The sequence below is a fragment of the Phaseolus vulgaris genome, chromosome 1 (genome assembly GCF_051622355.1).
Source record: "Phaseolus vulgaris cultivar YP4 chromosome 1, ASM5162235v1, whole genome shotgun sequence".
Lineage (NCBI taxonomy): Eukaryota > Viridiplantae > Streptophyta > Magnoliopsida > Fabales > Fabaceae > Phaseolus > Phaseolus vulgaris.
Genome location: NC_143498.1, coordinates 35,375,360 through 35,396,364, shown reverse-complemented (window position 1 = coordinate 35,396,364; position 21,005 = coordinate 35,375,360). Strand labels below are relative to the sequence as shown.

The following is a 21,005-nucleotide window of genomic DNA, read 5'->3' as shown; positions in this document are numbered from 1 at the left end:
ATCAAACATTGGATCAATGTTGAAGAACTTTATTCTCACGGTTTGGGAATCACGATGACTCTTGGTCTTTATGGGATTTATAACTAGTTTTTGACAAAGAACATCAACATCTACCGTAAAATAGTATGGATGTTTTGATTGTAAGGAAAAGGGAAATCCAGTCCAATTTTCTTAACCACACAAGCCACTATACGTGAACCAGTAACAAACTGGTATTACAAAAATTGTGATAGAGACTACTACTTTAGATTTGAACTGTCAAATATTAATACATTTAGACGTTATTTGAGGATACTTGTGGTTATTGTATTAAGTTTCTTTAGTATTTTTTTTTTATCATAGAGACTACTTTTTTTTGTTCTTCTTCTACTTTTCAAAAATATCTTTTTTTGACTCAAACAAAACTGGATAAGTCAGAAGGCCCATATAGTGACGAGAATTGATTAAGCCTAAGTAATATTGGTCGGTCCAAGTTTAACAAGAGTGACATAAATTATTTAAGACATGGTAAAAACTTAAGTTTATTTACTTGGTACCAGATATATGTATGAAATATGGTAACACAATTTACATACATCGATGACTGATCTGGTTGTGATATAGATTGTACCCCATAACTACGGAATATTTTTCCACATAACTAACTTAAGATCAATATTGACAGAATCGTGCAAAGCAATTTGTGTTTGGTAACACCATCTTGCTAAGACTGATCACTACATTTAATAATATGAAAACCATTCTTGTATATCAACGTCTGTGTAGGTTTGCATTGATGTTAATACAATGTGGAGGCTACCAAAAGGTGTCTCCACCTTTGGTCATGCTTCAGGATCAATCATCGGTGCCAAAGTAGCGATCACCAAATTCGCCTAATCCTGGGATAACACGGTACTCTTCATTTAATTCAACATCAATCTCAGATGTGACAATCTTCAATGACGGAAACCTTTTACACACGCAATGGATTCCCTCAGGAGCCTGAATGCAAAAAGGCCCATAAGATCCGTGTATGTAAACAGTGTGAAATGATAATCAAATAACTGATTATATCAGCAGCAAAGAAGGCATCAGAATTAACTCACAGAAATGAGATTCAGGAATATAATGTGGTTTTCTGGTACTCCTTTCTGAATGAGTAACTCAATTGCTTGGTTGGCGGAGTTACCTAAAAATGGAAGTTATTGATTTTATCTATTTATCAACAACGAACACAGACGGTATTAACAGTATACGAGAAGTAGACTACTAGACTAGTACATGTGAGCCATCCCAAAATAGTAGTTAAGAAACAATTTAATGGGTCAGTACTTTCACATTCACTCTAATACAGTATCTATCAAAATACAATTACGTCTATTCTATAACAAATTCAATTATATTTATTTATATCATCATTAGGATATGCCTGACTCCCCTGCAAAACAGTATTTCTACATTAACAGATACCATTCATACCAGTAACATAATGTACAACTTAACGATTCTATCAACTCATTAACAGGGTTTCTTCCCATCAATTCAAAAAATGCAAATAAAATCGTGAGCATTAACTACCCCTACGAATTTCAAGAAAAAATGGCTATAGAAATATAAAATGGAAAAATAAATTGCGGGCAAAGATTCCAAGTCTTAACCTGTGGCCAGGACCGGGTCAAGAAGCAAAACATGCCGTTCTGAAATATCCTTGGGAAGCTTTTCATATATAAGCTGCTCAGAGAAGCAAAGGGTTTACCATTGAACACCAACAACATCAGTAAAGAACCTATATCTCTATGTCTAATTCCAAATAATTCATTTACCTGTTTTCCGTTGTCTCCATCCCGGTGAATCAGAATTTTACCAATTTTAATGCCTTTACAACATGCACGAAGTGCATTTTCCATGCTCTCACCACTAGAATCCAAAAACAATGAAGAACAATAAGCCCAAGAGACAGTCTAGAAGTGAATAGCTGCAGTTTTAGTACCAGAGATGCTTAACCATATACACACCCATATCAAAATTGAGATCGTTAATCAAATCAAACAAGGGAACTGTACTTAGTTCCATCATTGCATTTCTAAAAATACTCACCAAAATTAATACCTGGTTCAATGCTCACCTTCGAACAATTGAAACACCACACAACTTTTTGCAGAAATCAACACCAGTATAGACGGATCCTGCAATTTGAACCTCATTTCAGTTAATTATGGTTGTCAAAATAAGCTTTCATTAGTGAACTACTGTTGATCTGGCACTTCTTTATCAAACATGTTGCAGTTCACAGCACAAATCTTATTCTCCAAATAACAAGAGAAGGTGTAATGAACATAAATACTGAAAGGACTGAGGACAATGACAGCTGATGATTACCTGTGGGAGTAACCACTTGCTTTTCTGTGAAAGGCAGATGACCTAGACCATGCTCAACAACCTGATAACCAAAATCATGTCTCATAAACTAAGTACTGAAAACCCATGAATGGAAGAAATTCAGCAGAGCCGCAAATCATAAAGTACCAAGCGTATAAGTCGATCTGAATAAAACACAAAATCATGCTTTGAAATGTCTCGGTCCCGAATCAATGTATGCATCCCTCTTATCTGAAATGTATAACCATAGCCAACAAAGAACCACGCAAAATATTGAATTTTCAATTAAGGACTTATCATATTTAAAGAAACACAATCAAAGAAATGAACATCATAATTATTGAATAAAAGCAAAATACAAAAATAAGCAAATCTGGTCAAAATAAAATATTGGCCTCTAGTCTCACACCAACATCTCAAAGGCAATTAGACATATGTGCAATATACCCATAGATCTATAGAGTGGTCATCCGTCATACTTTTGCGGTGCAAGAGGTTTCATAAGTGGATCCACATCATTTTCAAGTATTGGTAATCAGCATGTCTTTTATTGAGCACAAATTTCCCATCTTTCTTGTCTCCTTGCATTTTTGCTGAGATGAAGTTGCATTTGTTTGTCCACTCTAATAACCAAGAAGATGGTCTCCCTTCCTAAAAATGGGCTCCTTTCCAAAACCTACAAGTATCCAATGATTACTCTATCCAACCTACACTTCTTACTACCTTCTAGTTTTTCCAATTCTTGGTTGTATCTGGTTCAAAATTTGTGGCTGCAACCTTGTTTCTTTCTGATGCCCAGACCACTTGATCTAGGTCATACTCTGGTTGGAAATTTTTAATCACAGCCTTCACAAAGTTCCACCATGTTGTATTCGGATTTTGCCATTTCCACCACCTAACCTAAGCCCATCAACTGAAAATACACTCTCTTAGAGCCTTCACAGTCTGTGATAGCTTCTCAACCTCTAGTGTTTTCACAGCAGTTAAGTGCCACTACACATACGCCTCTACATCTTTAAATTTCAAAATCATCTTTAAGATTCAATACCCAAAGCACTAAAACCAGAGCTCTGATTATTGAAAGAAAAAACAATGTTCACTGGAAAAGAATGAATACTAGTTTTCTCTTAGGATTTTGAGAGTCTAGGATCTCACTTGCCCTCAAAATTCAAATCTGATATTTACCAAAATTCAATCTCATAGTTTTCTCTTCTGTCAAGTTGTCAATCTGTTAGAATCCCCCTATTGAACAGAAACCACCCAATGGGGGCTTACCTCACATTATACCAACTTGTAGCTTGTCAATAGAAACCTATTTTTAAAACCGGACTGGTTATTGATTGAACCAGTGAAGGTACTCATTAAAGTTTCAACGGTTCAACCATGGTTGAACTAGGGTCAAAACGATATAAATAAAATTATTTTAGTAGATAAAATATATACAAATATTAAGAAAGTATAATATCATAATTTTAAGATGCTAAAAACAAAACTAAAATAAAACATAAATTTATAGGTTCTTCACTTTTAAATATATATATATATATATATATAAGTTTAAATAAAATGTTATCAAACTTAAACTAACATTTCAATAATATACATCAATATTTATTAATAATAAGTTTATGCGTAGAATAAAAAAGTAAATGAAAAATATTTTAGATTTTTTTTTACTTTTAAAAGAAAAAAGAGTTAAAATTGTGATTTATTAATATTTTTGGTTGGCCCTGGGACCCACTGGTTTGGTTTTTGAAACACAGATAAAGGAAAGGGCAGCAAGAATTACCAAAGTACAAAACAACCTATGTTACTTTCTATCTAAATGAATATTCCAGCCTCTTTAGTGCAGCCTATGCATTTGTATCATTTTGTACTGTATAAAAATCACAAGTTGTAGCCCTGAAATGTGATTGTTCTCAATTTCCAATTTCTGCTCCACTTTGATATATATCCCAATTTGAATTTGAATTCAACAAGAGCCTTATCCTACTAGGTGAGGTCAACTAGCTCCATGGATCAAATGGTGTCATTTGGCATGTATCCAAATTCAAATAAAAGCAAGAATACTCTTCATTGTATGTCTTTTCAAAATAATTCTTAGATCTTTCTTGGATATTCGTAATGAAACAAAGTACTTTGGTTACATTGAAATAATTTCTATGATCCAGAAAATGTAAAACTTGATAATTCTCCTTTTCAATTCCACCAACAATAAAAAACTATGACATCAAGGATTTGATAAGGTACATTAAGTAAAGTAACTAGTCTTTTTGTGTGACTAGTATGAATGTGTCATTGGATATCCCCAAATTTTACATCATTAGGATTGGAAAAATTAAAATTAAAATGACAAGCTATGTTTATGCATACCTGGAATGTAGACTGAATAACATAGACGTTTGGATATATTTTGCATAGATCATGTTGACCAAGCTTTGTACGGATATGTTGCACAATCAAATCAATGGCTACATGATTATCACCTCCACGAGGAATGATCACATCAGCATACTTTTTTGATGGTAGAACAAAATCATCAAATGCAGGCTTAACAAATTTTGCATACTACAAAACAACATTACAAGTAGTTATGGATAAATATGCAATGCTAGTGATCGCACAACATGAGGATTATGAAATTCTCTCTATGTTCAGACATGAAACTTTCTCAAAAATATAAATTCATAGGGGAAGTGCTGTCATTAGTAGTGTGGCTGCTTTAAAGCCATGCTTACAAATTAAACTGTTGGACATACCTGTTCAAGAACAGAGTTTATATCCCTGCCCCTCTCCACTGTGTCACGTCTAATTCTACGAGCAAGCCTCACATCAGCATCTGTAAGAAATTAATAACCATTGATGAAACATATAAGATACTAATATAATAGTGTGTAGTTTGTCCGTTTCAATGTTTACAATTTTATTCCAAGGAATGGGAACTTGGGAATGTAACATCCCATTCAAAGGTATTGTTCGTGCCAAAGAAAAGTAGTAATATCTTGTTTTTACTTTAATTTTACTCCTTTGAGAGGGAAGAGGGAAAGTCACATTTCCATAGGAATATGAAGTAAACAAAACAGTCTACTCTTCTATTCTACATATTGTCCAGGAAACCATCTATATAGTCCATCCAATAAAAAACAAAAAACACAATCCTTTGCTGTAATAATCAAACAGTAAACCTAATGGCCTGACCATTTCTACAGTCTCACAGCAATTATGCTGTGTATTAGTGGATTTTAGAACTTTCTTTCTTTCATATTCTTATGAAATGCCTACCAGTATTTACTTTACCAAGCATCCACAGAAATGCAACACAATTAATTAGTAACTATAGCTCCGCATTGTGTTTCATAAACAAGTTGTAAACTCCCATGTCAACTAAACACAGTCTACAACCGCAATTTGGCATTAAAATTAAGGTTTTCAGACTCTCTGCAACCACATGACGTCTACAATACAATTGCAGTAAATTTATCCACAATTTTCCACAAGAGCAAAGGTTGCATGACTGTGCCACAAACCTTTCATATGACACATCATTGTTGAAAGATTAAGATACAAACCTGTGTCTACAAAGATCTTCATGTTCATCAGATCCCGCACATGCTGATCGTGGAATACAAGAATCCCCTCCAGTATAATCACATCAGAGGCATTAACCTAAGCAAAAAGCACCACATCAACTAAAAAGAAATCCTAACAAACCAAAAACAAAATGACATCATTCTTTCGAGTTGAAACCTGGCGAAAACTATCAGAAGAACGCTGATGTTTCTTGAAGTCATAAATGGGAACATGCACGCCCTGGCCACTGATGAGTTTCCCCATGCATTCTAACAACTGCTCGGTGTCAAAAGCCTCTACAAGAAACGGAACCCACCGAGTGAACTAAACTCGCTCAAGTCAACCAGTGAGTTTAAACGGAAATGAAAATTACCAGGGTGATCAAAATTATACTCATGAACACGTTCCAACTCTTTGGGTGTCAGCCCACGATAAAACGAGTCCTATACACACAAATAAAAACACATAAATTAGTTTAGTGCCAGAAATTGGAATGGGTCTTGTACTAGTCTCTGAAATTTAAAAAAAATTGACAAATAAATTCCTGAAATTGAAAATTTAGTATTTACCACTAAAATATAATGATAATTTAGGAACTACTCGCTCTATTCCAAAACTATAGTTATTTTAGCTTAGTACAGTCGGGAAAACATAAACTATTACATTTGTAGACTAAACTATTTAATGTTTTACTAGATCTAACTGGAAAACACTACAAAAGTTACCTTAGATTTGCAAAACAACTATAGTCTAGGAACAAAACTAAATTGCTGAAATAGCCATTGTACAACACTGTTTTGGAACGGAGGAAGTATAACGAAAGTAAGTTGTATATCTTGAAAATTAAAAAAACAGTTATACAGAATGCAAGGATATTAGGAGACAGTCTCTCACAGTTCCAGAAACTAAAATAACAGTCCCTCTATTTCCTTTTATCGGTCTTTGATTTTTACATAAAGATCATTTAAAATTTCTTGATACGTGAAGTTTCCCATTTTACACTTATCATTTCTACATTATAACAAAATCAAAAGAAAGGTATGACACATCCCATTATCATTTGTCTACAAACATCATTTGGTCTTTAATTGATACTATTGTTGACTCCACGGTTTTAAACAAAAATATCAATTAAATAATTATTATTAATTTTAAATTAAAAAAAAAGATGGAGGGAGAGTGAAGGCGTGCCTGATTGACGAGGACGACGCGGTGATCGTGAAGCTGCTGAATGATCATGTCGCAGACGGTGGTTTTCCCGGAGGCAGTACCTCCGGAAACTCCTACACACACGTTAATCGCATTCGTTTAATTTTGAAATTGAAACATTGAAAGAAGGAAAAGTGCGGAGAAAAGGAAGAATAAAAACCTATAACGAAAGGCTGATTGGGGTGAGAATCCGATGCCAGGGTTGAATCGGGAGTGGCGGAGGCGGTGGCGGAGGAAGGTAGCCGGCCGTCGAGTCTGAGGCCGGAGAAGTGGGCCCCAGATGCGGCCTCCATGACGTAGTCAATCGATGTCGTTTCTTCGGGCATGGTGGCTTTTTCAGTGTAAGGTCCTTTTGTTGTTCCTTTTTATGTTGCAGCTTCTCTGTGTGAAAAAGACTTTATTTTTATTCTTCCATTTATCCTTTCTTCATCTTCTTAGGGTATGTTTTATCACTTTATCTTACTGAAAAATCTTATGAATACACAATATTTTTTAATATATTTGTTTAAAATTTATCAAAAAATATAAAAGGTAAAATACTATTTAACTAATTTGGAATTTCTCTGTAAAAAATTATGTTTAATTAAATTAGAAAATAGTTGACTTAAGTAAGTAATCGAGATTAAAGGATAAAAATTAAAGTGAATCGAAATTATAAGATAAGATTAAGGTAGAAAAAACAGCGAAGTTGATTTCATAAGATGGATATGTAAACATCCAACTATATGTTAATAAAAACAATTTTCTTTAAACAATCTTCTTTGGGTAAAGAGGTGCATATGTCTCGACATTATAAATTAACAAGTTGTTAAATATGTTTTTCTTTTTACTTTTAAGTGAAAGTGATTTTCGTCTTTTTTTTCAAACTTTTAATTTGAATATTTACAATAAGAAAATTAGGTAAAACAAAAAATTAAACTGTTAAGATATTTTGAAAAATATATTTGACCATTAAAAAATTTATCAATAGATGATTATGAAGGATGTAAATATATTATTGTCTAAATAAAAGAAATTCAGTGTAAGTTTCTCTATATTTTTAAAGATAAATATTTAAATTTAAATCCAATATATTTTGTGATTAATTTACTTGCGCATTATAATTATTTTTTTATAAGTTCCAATTAGATTCAGATTCAAAAACCATCTCTAGTATACACAAAACATTAGTCTTTTTAGTAGTTTTTATTTTTAAGTATATGTTTTTCATAATAATAACAACAGTGTAAATATCTAATAGCTTGTGCAAATTAATTAAATTGCTCCCATTCCTAGAAGACTCTTTGTAGTTTTTATTTAATAACTCTAATAACCGTTAAATATTTTTAAAAAATGGATTTTGTACCGTCCCGTCTCCGGGCATTGACCAAAGTCAAAGTTAAAGTCAACGTCAAGGTCAAAGTCAACATATGGTGGGACCACTCAAAGGGTCCAAGGAAGGAAGTCAACAGATTGACCGCTTGAGGCGTCGCCAAGTTGAGGCGTCGCCAAGACAAGGCGTCGTCAGGTTGAGGCGTCGCCAAGATGAGGCGTCGCCAAGATGGAGAGTCGTCAGGTTGAGGCGTCGCCAGAACAAGACATCAATGGTGTTACCCCCCGATATCCATGGGTAGGAAAGACCATGGAGGGAGCGACACCACCAGAGGCCAAGGTACGGGCGAGGAGGCCTCGGGCCCCGATACCTTAGAGCAGTAATAAAGAAGAGAGAAATGTGGCTTCCAGGCCATAGTACTAGTACCAGTAGGGAGTAACCTGACTCATGAAGTATTGATGACTTTTTACGGCTGTTAGAAAAGATGGCTTTAAACTAGAGGGGGGGGGGGTGAATTGTTTAAAGGGGTTTTCACAAACTTTTCAAAGCTAGAATGAACTTATTTCAGAAACCAATTGATTCAGCAATTCAGTTAGCCAAAACAGCAAGCAAAACTGTAATACTAAAAAAAAACAATCGGTTGTTTCTTCGAAACAATCGGTTGTTTATACCAGCAAACAACAAACAAACTGAAATTAAAGAGTTAGGGATAGAGAGATTGTACACAGTTGTTTATACTGGTTCACTCCAAACTAGAGCTACATCCAGTCTTCTCAGAAACCCTGAGGATATCCACACAACAACCAAGAGAAATGACCTTGAACACCTCAAGAAACACACTCTCCTTGGTCAAGACTAAGATTGCTGATCTTGAACACCTCAAGAACACACAACCAATCTCAGCAAAACACACACACGAATTGTTCAGCAGTTTTCAAAGATTACACTTGTTACAGATGAATATCTGAAATCAATACAAGTAGAATCGTATTCAGCACCTTGATCAATATCTCAACTCTTAAGCAATCTCAGAACTCTTTGAAAAAGTCTTAGATGAAAAACTTTGTTTCAAGATTCTTAAAACATAAAAACAGTTTTTCAGAATATATCTAAGAATATAGTTTGTTATCAAATCTTAACAAACTCTTAATTGCATTTAAAATAGATTGGTCAAAGCATTTAATGACTGGAGCGTATTCAGTTAAAGCATTTAAAGCTCAGTCAAAGAAAACAGTTTTTCTGTTATGGTTTCAAAACAAACAATCGATTGTTTCCTCGAATCAATCGGTTGTTTTCTTACTTAACAAAATTCACCATTCAAAAACAGTTTTCAAACTTTCTCAAAACACCTAAGTGTAAACAATCGGTTGTTTCGACAAAACAATCGGTTGTTTCAACTTAGTTTAAAAAACATTTTGCTTTGTTAAAATTGAGATGCTAATTGCTTTGCGATTTAATCTAAGGGTTGATTACAATATTTAAACTACCCCAGAACAAAGCTAAAACCAGCACAGCAGCATCAAGCAAAGCAGAGGCTTCATCATCCTTCAAAGGATTTGGATTCTTCAAAACATTGAACACCACTTGGTTCAACAATCTCCCCCTATTTGATGAAGACAAATCCCTGATGCTTGGGTTGTTCTTGATTAAATCTGAAGCAATTCCTGCAATAGAACTTTGAGCAATACATTGAACTTCTGATATTCTGTTAGTATACAGATAAACAATTAAAGCTTAAAACATCTAATATCAGAACCAAATAACATCACCCAAACTGTTTTTAACAAAAAAAAAAAAAAACAGAAACTTAAAACAAATTGGAAACACATCATATATCTCCCCCTATTTGTCTTCACAAATAGACAAAGATAAGAGATAAAATAAGATATTGTTCCCATTACATCAGAATAAACCAGCAACAACAGAAGGAAAGAAATTTAGAACCAGAAAAGATAACAACCAAAAACAATCGATTGTTTTGATGACCAATCGGTTGTTTTTCTTTCAATCTTCTTCATCAGCAAACTGAAGATCAAAGATTTGATTCTGGACAGCTTCAATCTGTTCGTCCAGAGTCATAAACCTTGCATCCATGTTGTCAAACCTGGTGTCAATCCTCTGAAAGTTACTAACACACATATCATGAAGGCTCCTTTGATTTTCAGCAAAGGTATCTAGCCTATTCACCATGAGTCTTTCAAAAGGAGACATGGTTTGCATTCTTTCTCCTTGATGTTCAACATCAGCACTAGGACCTGCATCTTGAAAATCTTCAGCTAGATCTTCATGTTGAACATCCATGTCAGCAGGTTCATCTTGTTCAAGATGAGCAGCACCACTAGAAGATGCACCATAATCACCATCCTTACTTATCCACTTTCCACCTACTTTTGTAAAGCCCATCTTGCTGAGTGATCCATTGTTCAACTCTTGAGTTGACTTGACCAGCTCAGAAGTTTCATCTTCAAGATTAACTTCAAAATAGAGTAGAAACTTAGATATTAAAACAACATAGAGATAGTGGTAATCGCCTAACCTCATGGATTTTTGCATATGTTCTTTGATTATGTGAATCCAATTGATCTTCACTTTCTTGGTGATGCAGAAGATATAAACCAGATCTTCTTCAGTCAACACAGAGTGGTTACTCCCCCTTGGAGTTAGAATCCAAGTTACAATGAGAGCAAGCAACCTCTCATCAAGCTTCAAACCTCCAACCGAGAATGTGCTAACTTGAGATTGATTGTTCTTCAAGCAACTTTTGTAGAACTGGATTTTGTTGAAATCTTCCACCACACCAAGGTTTCCTTTATTGATTCTTAATCCAGAGAACTTAAGCCCAGTAACAGCTGTCCTAACCTCATGGGTTATCTCCATCTCCACACCTTTCACATGAGAGACTAAGTTGTTTCCCTCAAACTTCAAGTTGGTGTAGAAAACCCTCACCAAATCTGGATATATGTTCCCTTTGAGCTCCAGAAACTTTCTGAGTGATTCGTCCTTGAGAAGCCTCCTCACATTGTCAAGCTTTTGACTTTTCAGCCAGTCAAAGCACACAACCTTGGGGTTGTTTATCTTCTTGACACTTGTTTCATATCTATCCTTCTCAATGAGATCGGTGTCACCAGAAAACCAACTTTCAAGCCTTCCTCCAGACCTTACAGCTCTTGTTTGGATTCTTTTAGAGGTGGGAGGGGTTGATTCCATGACAGCAGAGACGAAAATTCACTTCACAGAAATTTTGCAAGAGATGTTGCAAGAGATGTTGCAATTGGTTGTTCTTGATGAAAGAAATCTGCACCTAATTTTATAGTAGAAAGAGAATCAATTTGAATTTAATTTCATTCAATGGGTACCTGATTTTTCAGAGAGAGGACTTGACTCTGTTCTGCACTGAAAATGTCAGAAAAAGCTGAAAATCACATGGTCTTCACATGTGATCTTTGACTAGTCATTAAGGCTCTTGAATTTCCAAGATTTTGGAATATATTCCTTTATGACTGTTGTGACTTCTTTCTGAACGTGATCAGCTTTCAACACAGATCCTTTGACCAAGATTCTCCCTTTGAAAAATATCTGAAACGGCTAGAAATTAAAAAAGCAGTTAAATCAATTTCTTCACAGTGCTGTCAGGCTCAAAACAATCAGTTGTTTTTCTGCAGCAATTAAAAAAAAAACTTGATTTTGTAATTTTTAACCATAAACAGAAATAGATTAAAGCACATGGCATTGATTGAAAGACAATTAATCATAAGAAAGAACTTTGAAACAGAATTTGAGAACAAATAAAAGGAAGGTCTTATCCTTGTGTTGTTTCTTCAATGAGCCAATTGCTTGTTGATCAAGAAAGCTTCTTTTCACTATTTTGACCTTTTGCATAGCATTGATTCAGCTTCAATGACTGCCTTTTTCTTCAACAACTTGATCAGAAGGCTCAATTCTTCCTTTTCTCTTCATTTTTCCTGCATAAACAAATTCAAGTTGCAAGATTTGGTCCCCTTACAAATTTGGGTCCATTTGGCTTTTCTTTGCTGTTAGAAACATCACATCCCTTAGGAATCCATTTCATAAAACCTTTAGGAACATAATATTTTCTAATTTTGCAGAATCTAACAGAGTGACCTTTCTTCATGCAGTAAAAGCATGTAACAACCGGTTGTTTCGTCTTAACAATCGGTTGTTTTTCAGATTTTCTTAAAAAGCTTTTTGAAAACCTATCTTGCTTGTTCTGTGGATTGAAGCCTAAACCAGCCTTTCCAAAAACACAGCTTTGAGATGCTAGGACATTCTCAAAGTTTGACTTCCCTTTTGAAAGCTTGTCCACAGTTTCAACAAGATAGTGAACCTTTTTCTCAAGATTTTCACAATTTGTGCAATTGAGAGTATCACACTTGCAAGAGGCATTTTTGAAATGATTTTCCAATTTTTCAAAATCACTTTTTGCTTTTCTCAGTTCCTCTTCAAGTGATGTAACTTTCTTTTCAAGCCCATTGTTAAGATCTTTCAATCGGTTGTTTGAAAGAACCAATCTATTAGCTTCATCATGTGTTTCTTGAAAAGCTTCAAGCAATTCACTATAGTTTTGTTCATTTAAGGAAGCACATGAACTTACCTCACTTGAACTGCAAGAATCATCATCATCATCCTCAGCAACTAAGCATATGTTGGCTTTTTCATCTTCACTTGATGAAGAACTTGATGATGACACCTCATTTTCATCCCAAGCTATGTAGGCTCTTTTTGTCTTGCCTTTCTTCTCCTTGTAGCTTGTCTTTTTCTCTTTGCTCTTGTTGGGACAATCTGCCTTGATGTGACCTTGCTCACCACAACCAAAACAAGTATAGTTATTTGAATTAAATTCATTGGGTTTCTTGTTTCCATACCTATCCTTGTTGTTGTCTTTGTTGCGGTTTCTCTTTAGGAATTTGCTGAATTTTCTTGACAGCAAACTAAGATTTTCCTCATCACTATCATCACTTCAATCTTGCTTTCCCTTATGTTTGGATGCTTTCAAGGCTATGCTCCTTGTGTGCTTATCTTCACTCTCTTGAACATTGAGTCTATTAATCTCTAGCTCATGTTCCCTAAGCTTTCCAAACAAAGAGGCAACACTTAATGATGTTAGATCTTTAGATTCGGAAATAGCAGTTACCTTTGGTTGCCATGCTCTATCAAGACATTTCAAGATCTTGATGTTCAGCTCTTCTTTATCAAACGTCTTGTCTAGGCTCATAAGGTAATTGATGATGTGTGTAAACCTTTTCTGCACTTCAGCTATGGTTTCACCTTTAAGCATTCTAAACATTTCATACTCTTGGATGAGAGCATGCTTTCTAGCTCTTTTCACCTCATTTGTTCCTTCATGAGTGACTTCCAAAGTATCCCACATTTCTTTTGATGATTTACATTGTGAGACCCTGAAAAACTCATCAGAATTTAAAGCAGAGGTTATAATATTTTTTGCAATGCAATCGAATTTGGCCTTTTTACTTTCTGCATCAGTCCATTGAGACCATAGCTTCTCAGTGACAGAACCATCCTTTTCAAACTTTGGGATAAAAGGGCCATTTTCAATTGCATCCCAAATTCCTTTGTCAAAAGATTCCATAAATATTTTCATTATAACTTTCCAAAACTGGTAATTCAAACCACAAAACAAGGGTGGTCTGTTTATTGAGGCACATTCCCCAAACGGTAGTCTATAAGCCATTTTGAAAGATTTTAGGATCAACTTGAATGACTTTCAAGAACCAAGCTCTTGATGCCAATTGTTAGAAAAGATGGTTTTAAACTAGAGGGGGGGTGAATTGTTTAAAGGGGTTTTCACAAACTTTTCAAAGCTAGAATGAACTTATTTCAGAAACCAATTGATTCAGCAATTCAGTTAGCCAAAACAGCAAGCAAAACTGTATTACTAGAAAAAAAACAATCGGTTGTTTATACCAGCAAACAACAAACAAACTGAAATTAAAGAGTTAGGGATAGAGAGATTGTACACAGCTGTTTATACTGGTTCACTCCAAACTAGAGCTACATCCAGTCTTCTCAGAAACCCTGAGGATATCCACTAAGCAACCACACCTTGATCACTTACATGACAACCAAGAGAATGACCTTGAACACCTCAAGAAACACACTCTCCTTGGCCAACACTAAGATTGCTGATCTTGAACACCTCAAGAACACACAACCAATCTCAGCAAAACACACACACAAATTGTTCAACAGTTTTCAAAGATTACACTTGTTACAGATGAATATCTGAAATCAATACAAGTAGAATCGTATTCAGCACCTTGATCAATCTCTCAACTCTTAAGCAATCTCAGAACTCTTTGAAAAAGTCTTAGATGAAAAACTTTGTTTCAAGATTCTTAAAACATAAAAACAGTTTTTCAGAATATATCTAAGAATATAGTTTGTTATCAAATCTTAACAAACTCTTAATTGCATTTAAAATAGATTGGTCAAAGCATTTAATGACTGGAGCGTATTCAGTTAAAGCATTTAAAGCTCAGTCAAAGAAAACAGTTTTTCTGTTATGGTTTCAAAACAAACAATCGATTGTTTCCTCGAATCAATCGGTTGTTTTCTTACTTAAGAAAATTCACCATTCAAAAACAGTTTTCAAACTTTCTCAAAACACCTAAGTGTAAACAATCGGTTGTTTCGACAAAACAATCGGTTGTTTCAACTTAGTTTAAAAAACATTTTGCTTTGTTAAAATTGAGATGCTAATTGCTTTGAGATTTAATCTAAGGGTTGATTACAATATTTAAACTACCCCAGAACAAAGCTAAAACCAGCACAGCAGCATCAAGCAAAGCAGAGGCTTCATCATCCTTCAAAGGATTTGGATTCTTCAAAACATTGAACACCACTTCTGCTATCTTATGGTTATGAAAGAGGAATGGTAGACAAGACTCTCTTCATCAAGAAGTCAAATGCAGAAATAATTCTTGTGCAAATCTATGTTGATGACATCATATTTGGTGCTACACAAGATAGGTTGTGTGAAGAATTTGTGGCTGCAATGAAAGGTGAGTTTGAAATGTCTATGATGGGAGAACTATCTTTCTTTCTTGGATTGCAGGTTAAACAAACAAAAGATGGGATCTTCCTAAGTCAATCAAAGTATTGCAAGGAAATTCTCAAAAAGTTTGAAATGGAGAATTGCAAAGAGGCAAGCACTCCAATGCCATCAAGCTGCTACATGGATGCAGATGCTGCTGGAAAGAGTATAGATCAAACAAAATACAGAGGTTTGATTGGATCATTGCTTTATCTAACAGCAAGTAGGCCAGACATCATGTTTGCGGTGTGTCTATGTGCAAGATATGAAGCAAATTCTAAAGAGTCACACTTCAAAGCTGCAAAAAGGATTCTGAAATATCTCAAAGGAACATCATCTGTAGGACTATGGTATCCTTCTCATTCTCCAATACATTTAATTGGTTATTCAGATTCTGACTTTGTAGGTTGCAAGCTAAATAGAAAGAGCACAAGTGGCACTTGTCACCTTCTTGGCTCAAGCTTAATCTCCTGGCATAGCAAGAAGCAAGCATGTGTTGCTCTCTTGATGTGAATGTAACTACAAGAACACATGATTCTTGACATTCTTAGGAGCAACTTGAGCTGGATTTGAAAGGCACTTTACTTTAGAATTGGATCAATGTTCTAATTCAAGAACTCACCAAAACATAGCACCAACCAAGACTCATATGGAAGTCCATGTATTGTCAAATTGAATCAAACACAAGGCATGAAGAACAAGAATTAAAAACTGGGAAGAATTGAAAAGCTAGCTACTGAACCGAAAAGAAACAAATAACAAAGCTGGAAAAGTAAATGTAAACGGTAGAAAAATGAAGGAAGAACACTAGGAATTAAAACTACCAAATGGAAAAATTGAAGAAAAGGAAGAAGAACACTTATAGGAAGATGCTTGCTGGATTTTGAGAATTGGAAGAAGCCATTCACGCCACTTGGAACCTTGAACCAAGATAAGTGATGGAGTGCCACCACTTGAAGCTCACCATAGCTCACAAGATAAGGCAAAGAAGAAGAAGACTCAAAACTCACAAATTCTCACCAAATTTGAGTATAGTCTCTCTACTATAAAATTCCAATCTGAAAAATACAAAGAGAAGCACCTTATTTATAGCCTATGAGGTGCTGAAAATGCAAGCTAAATGGCACACAAATGCAATGAAATTCGGCGTCAATCTAGACAATGAAGGAAGTGTGACTTTCCTTCCTAGATTGGCACCCCCTAAGCTCCTATCTACACTCCCCCTAGACTCCCTTACTACTTACACCTTTTTATTACATCCACACCCCTATTCTACCAAAGAAATAAGAAGAGCCATTTTATTATACTCTTGTCCCAAAGCTCTTGCCATGCTCCTAGTAATTCGTTGGGCTTGGGCCCCTTATTGGGCTTGGACCCCTTGATGGGCTTGGGCCCCTTGTTGGGCTTGGGCTTCATGGGCTTGAGCATCCTCTACTTGGTTTCCATCATACTCCCCGGGTTGGAGAGAATTCGTCCACGAATTTGGGAAACCTGCAGCAAAAGGAGTGAGATCAGTAACATTGAAAGAATTACTACCAAGATAAGTAGAGGGCATATCTAACTCATAGGCATTATCATTAATCCTCTTGATGACTTGGAAAGGGCCATCACCACGAGGCATAAGTTTGGACTTCCTTAGAGAAGGAAATCTATCCTTTCTCAAATGAAGCCAAACCCAATCACCGGGCGCAAAGATTAATGCCTTTCTCCTTTGGTTGGCAGTGTCAGCATACTTACCAACTTTCTTCTCAATTTGTAACTTGATGCGGTTATGCAAATCTTTAACAAAAGATGCCTTTTCAAAACCGTCTTTGCATAGAACCTCATCAAGGACAGGAATGGGAAGAAGATCTAGAGGTGTGAGGGGATTAAACCCAATGAACAACCTCAAAAGGAGAATGGTTAGTGATGGAATGCACTACTCTATTATAGGCAAATTCAACATGAGGTAGTAAATCCTCCCAAGCCCTTGGATTCCCAGAAATAAAGCATCTCAATAATTGACCCAAAGTTCTATTAACCACTTCGGTTTGACCATCAGTTTGGGGGTGGCAGGTAGTAGAAAACAGAAGTTTGGTGCCAAGTTTCCCCCATAAGGTCCGCCAAAAGTGACTTAAGAACTTAGAATCCCTATCAGATACTATACTTCTAGGAAGTCCATGCAAACGAACAACTTCCTTGAAGAAGAGATTTGCAATATGGCATGCATCATCCACTTTGTGGCATGGAATAAAATGAGCCATTTTAGAAAAACGGTCCACTACCACAAAGATGGAATCCTTACCCTTCGATGTCTTGGGTAGTCCTAAGATAAAATCCATAGAAATATCAACCCAAGGCATTGTAGGGATAGGAAGAGGGGTATATAAACCATGGGGTTGGACCTTAGATTTAGCCTTCCTACATGCTATACATCTATCACAGAAGGTATGTACGAATTTGCGCATGTGAGGCCAAAAGAAATGTTCATGCAATGTTTCTAAGGTCTTAGCTACCCCAAAATGTCCCATAAGCCCACCCTCACGAGCCTCTCTAACAAGAGATTGTCTAATGGATCCTTGGGGAACACAAAGTCTTTTTCCTTTGAAAAGAAAACCATTATGTAAGAAAAAGTCTTTGTGACCTCCCTTGGAACACTCTTGATAGATTAGAGAGAAATCTAAGTCATCATGATAAAGTTCCTTTATGTGATCAAAACCTAAATATTGAACATTTAAAACATTTAACAAGGTATATCTTCGTGAAAGAGCATCGACCACCACATTAATTTTACCTTGTTTATGTTTGATCACATAAGGAAATTGCTCAATAAACTCCACCCACTTAGCATGTCTCTTATTAAGCTTGCTTTGGCTTTTCAAATATTTAAGGGACTCATGATCACTATGAATCACAAATTCCTTTGGAAAAAGATAATGTTGCCAATTTTGCAAAGCTCTAACAAGAGCATAAAGTTCTTTATCATAAGTGGAGTAATTGAGATGACTCCCTTTGAGTTTCTCACTAAAATAAGCGATGGGGTGTCCTTCTTGAAGGAGGACGGCCCCAATGCCTATATTAGAGGCATCACACTCTATTTCAAATGTCTTAGCAAAGTTAGGAAGGGCTAGAATGGGGGCTTTAGTTAATTTATCCTTCAAAGTTTGAAAAGCGTTTTCTTGCTCTTGTCCCCACTTAAAAACCACATCCTTCTTTACTATGGCATTTAAAGGTGCGGCAATTGTACTAAAGTCCTTCACAAACCGCCTATAAAAACTAGCAAGTCCATGAAAACTTCGTACTTCATTGACATTGGTGGGTGTAGGCCAATGTTGAATTGCTGCAACTTTTGTTTGATCTACATGCACCCCTTTATGACTAACCACAAACCCTAGGAAGTCTATATGATCTAATGCAAAGAAACATTTAGCATGGTTAGCATACAATTTCTCTTTCCTAAGGGTTTCTAGAACTTGTCTAACATGGGACTCATGATCTTCTAAGGACAAGCTATATATAAGAATATCATCAAAGTAAACCACAACAAACTTGCCAATGAATGCTCTTAAAACATGATGCATGAGTCGCATGAAGGTACTAGGAGCATTAGTCAAGCCAAAAGGCATGACCAACCACTCATATAAACCAAATTTGGTCTTAAAAGCGGTTTTCCATTCATCACCATGTTTAATTCGAATTTGATTGTAACCACTCTTAAGATCAATTTTGGAAAATATTTTAGACCCATGTAATTCATCCAACAAGTCATCTAACCTAGGAATGGGATGCCTATATTTGATGGTGATGTTATTTATAGCGCGACAATCCGTACACATCCTCCATATCCCATCCTTTTTAGGGACAAGTATGACAGGCATAGCACATGGGCTCATGCTATCTTGTACCCACCCCTTAGCTAATAAATCCTCAACTTGTCTTTGAATTTCTTTGGTTTCTTGGGGATTGGTCCTATATGCAGGGCGATTTGGTAAAGAAACCCCGGGCATGAAGTCTATTTGGTGTTCAATCCCTCTTAGAGGTGGTAAGCCTTTAGGAGGATCTTGAAACACATCTTCATATTCCTTTACCAAATGGTCCAAACATGTGGGACTATCCTTAGCCGACTCATATTCAATAGGTCTAGGAATAGCTAAAAAAATAGGCTTGTGAGTAACTATTACCTTTTGAACTTGTTGGGAAGATATGAGAAGGCTTCTCTTGGATTTTTAATTTCTTTTTCTTTCTCTCTCTTTTCTCTCATTTTGACTTGGTCCTCATGTACCTCCTTTGGAGAGAGAGACTTGAGAATGACTTTGTGTCCATGGAAGTGAAAAGAAATTTTGTTGGTAAAGCCATCATGAAATTTTTTTCTATCAAATTGCCATGGCCTACCTAAAAGGATATGAGTAGCTTCCATTGGAACAACATCACACAAGACCTCATCTTTATATTTGCCAATGGAAAATGTAATGAGGACTTGTTTGTTCACTACTATCTCACCCACCTCACTCAACCATTGTAACTTGTAGGGCTTGGCATGAGAGATGGTAGGCAATCCAAGTTTGTTTACTACTCTTGTGCTTGCCACATTTGCACAACTCCCCCCATCCACAATCAAAGAGCAAACTCTATCATTAATAAGACACCTTGAATGAAAAATATTTTCTCTTTGAGTTTCATCAAAAGGTTTTAACACTTGTCCAAGCATGCGTCTTATTACTAATAGGTCACCCTCATGTGGGTTTTCACTTTCACTCTCACTTGGGGATCTAGAAGGTGAGGAATGTCTAGAAGATTCGAACCCATGCTCACTACTATCTACCCCATCATGCATATACATAGCTCGTTTAGAAGGGCAATTAGAAGCAATATGTCCATAGCTTAAACATTTAAAACACTTCTTACTAGACGTTTTAGGTGGTGATTTAGGCCTAGAATTGGAAGTGGAAGGCTTAGACTCTCTAGGTTTGAAAGTAGAGTCCTTAGAAGGGATATTTGAAAAAAAGTTATTTTTATTTTTCCAAGAAGAGTGGTAGTAGTTATCCTTAGAAGAATTTTTGAAAGCATTTTTCCTTGCAAGTTGATTTTCAATTTTGCTAGCAAGGTGCACCACATTTTCCAAAGAAGAATATTCTTGTAACTCTACCACGTCTTGAATGTCCCTTCGAAGGCCACTCACAAACCTAGCTATCTTAGCTTCATCACTCTCATCCATATTAACTCGAATTAAAAGCGTGTCTAGTTGTTTAAAGTAATCATCCACACTTACCGCGCCTTGATGAAACCGTTGGAGTTTCAACATAAGGTCTTTCCTAAAGTGTGGGGGTACGAATCTAGCGCGTAAACATGCTTTCAAATCGTTCCAAGAGACCACGGGCGGCCTCTTGTGTAGGTCAATGTCCATGAGGTATTGATGCCATCATTGCATGGCATAGTCCAAAAATTCTAAAGAAGCTAACTTAACCCTATGCTCATCCCTAACCCCATTTACATAAAAAATTTGGT

At 35.8% G+C, this 21,005-nt stretch overlaps 1 protein-coding gene across 2 annotated transcripts; it reads right to left on the bottom strand.

Annotated features, from left to right (window-relative positions):
• Positions 1 to 496: 496 nt before the first annotated feature.
• On the bottom strand, positions 497 to 7,580 carry LOC137813859 (uridine/cytidine kinase UKL1, chloroplastic). Of its 2 annotated transcripts, none has more exons than XR_016520612.1 (14): positions 7,298 to 7,535; positions 7,120 to 7,211; positions 6,302 to 6,371; positions 6,106 to 6,224; positions 5,928 to 6,024; positions 5,118 to 5,197; positions 4,732 to 4,926; positions 2,506 to 2,589; positions 2,359 to 2,419; positions 2,089 to 2,165; positions 1,803 to 1,896; positions 1,638 to 1,710; positions 1,086 to 1,168; positions 497 to 981 (listed from the first exon to the last, which is right to left on the bottom strand). XR_016520612.1 is itself a non-coding variant. In XM_068616308.2 (14 exons), the coding sequence occupies exons 1-14, from the start codon at positions 7,461 to 7,463 to the stop codon at positions 835 to 837; spliced, it is 1,422 nt and encodes a 473-aa protein (XP_068472409.1). In that variant the 5' UTR covers positions 7,464 to 7,580; the 3' UTR covers positions 497 to 834. The 2 variants fall into 2 exon arrangements, 1 of the variants encoding a protein (XP_068472409.1); XM_068616308.2 differs by having other exon boundaries at positions 2,105 to 2,165; positions 7,298 to 7,580.
• Between the last annotated feature and the right edge of the window lie 13,425 nt (positions 7,581 to 21,005).

Coding starts and splice junctions, on each gene's coding strand:
- LOC137813859 (XM_068616308.2), bottom strand. CDS start 7,463: ATGCCCGAAGAAACGACATCGATTGACTACGTCATGGAGGCCGCATCT. Junction 6,025..6,105: donor CTTCTGATAGTTTTCGCCAG/GTTTCAACTCGA, acceptor CTTTTTGCTTAG/GTTAATGCCTCTGATGTGAT. Junction 1,897..2,104: donor GGTGTTTCAATTGTTCGAAG/GTGAGCATTGAA, acceptor TTTGGATTCTAG/TGGTGAGAGCATGGAAAATG.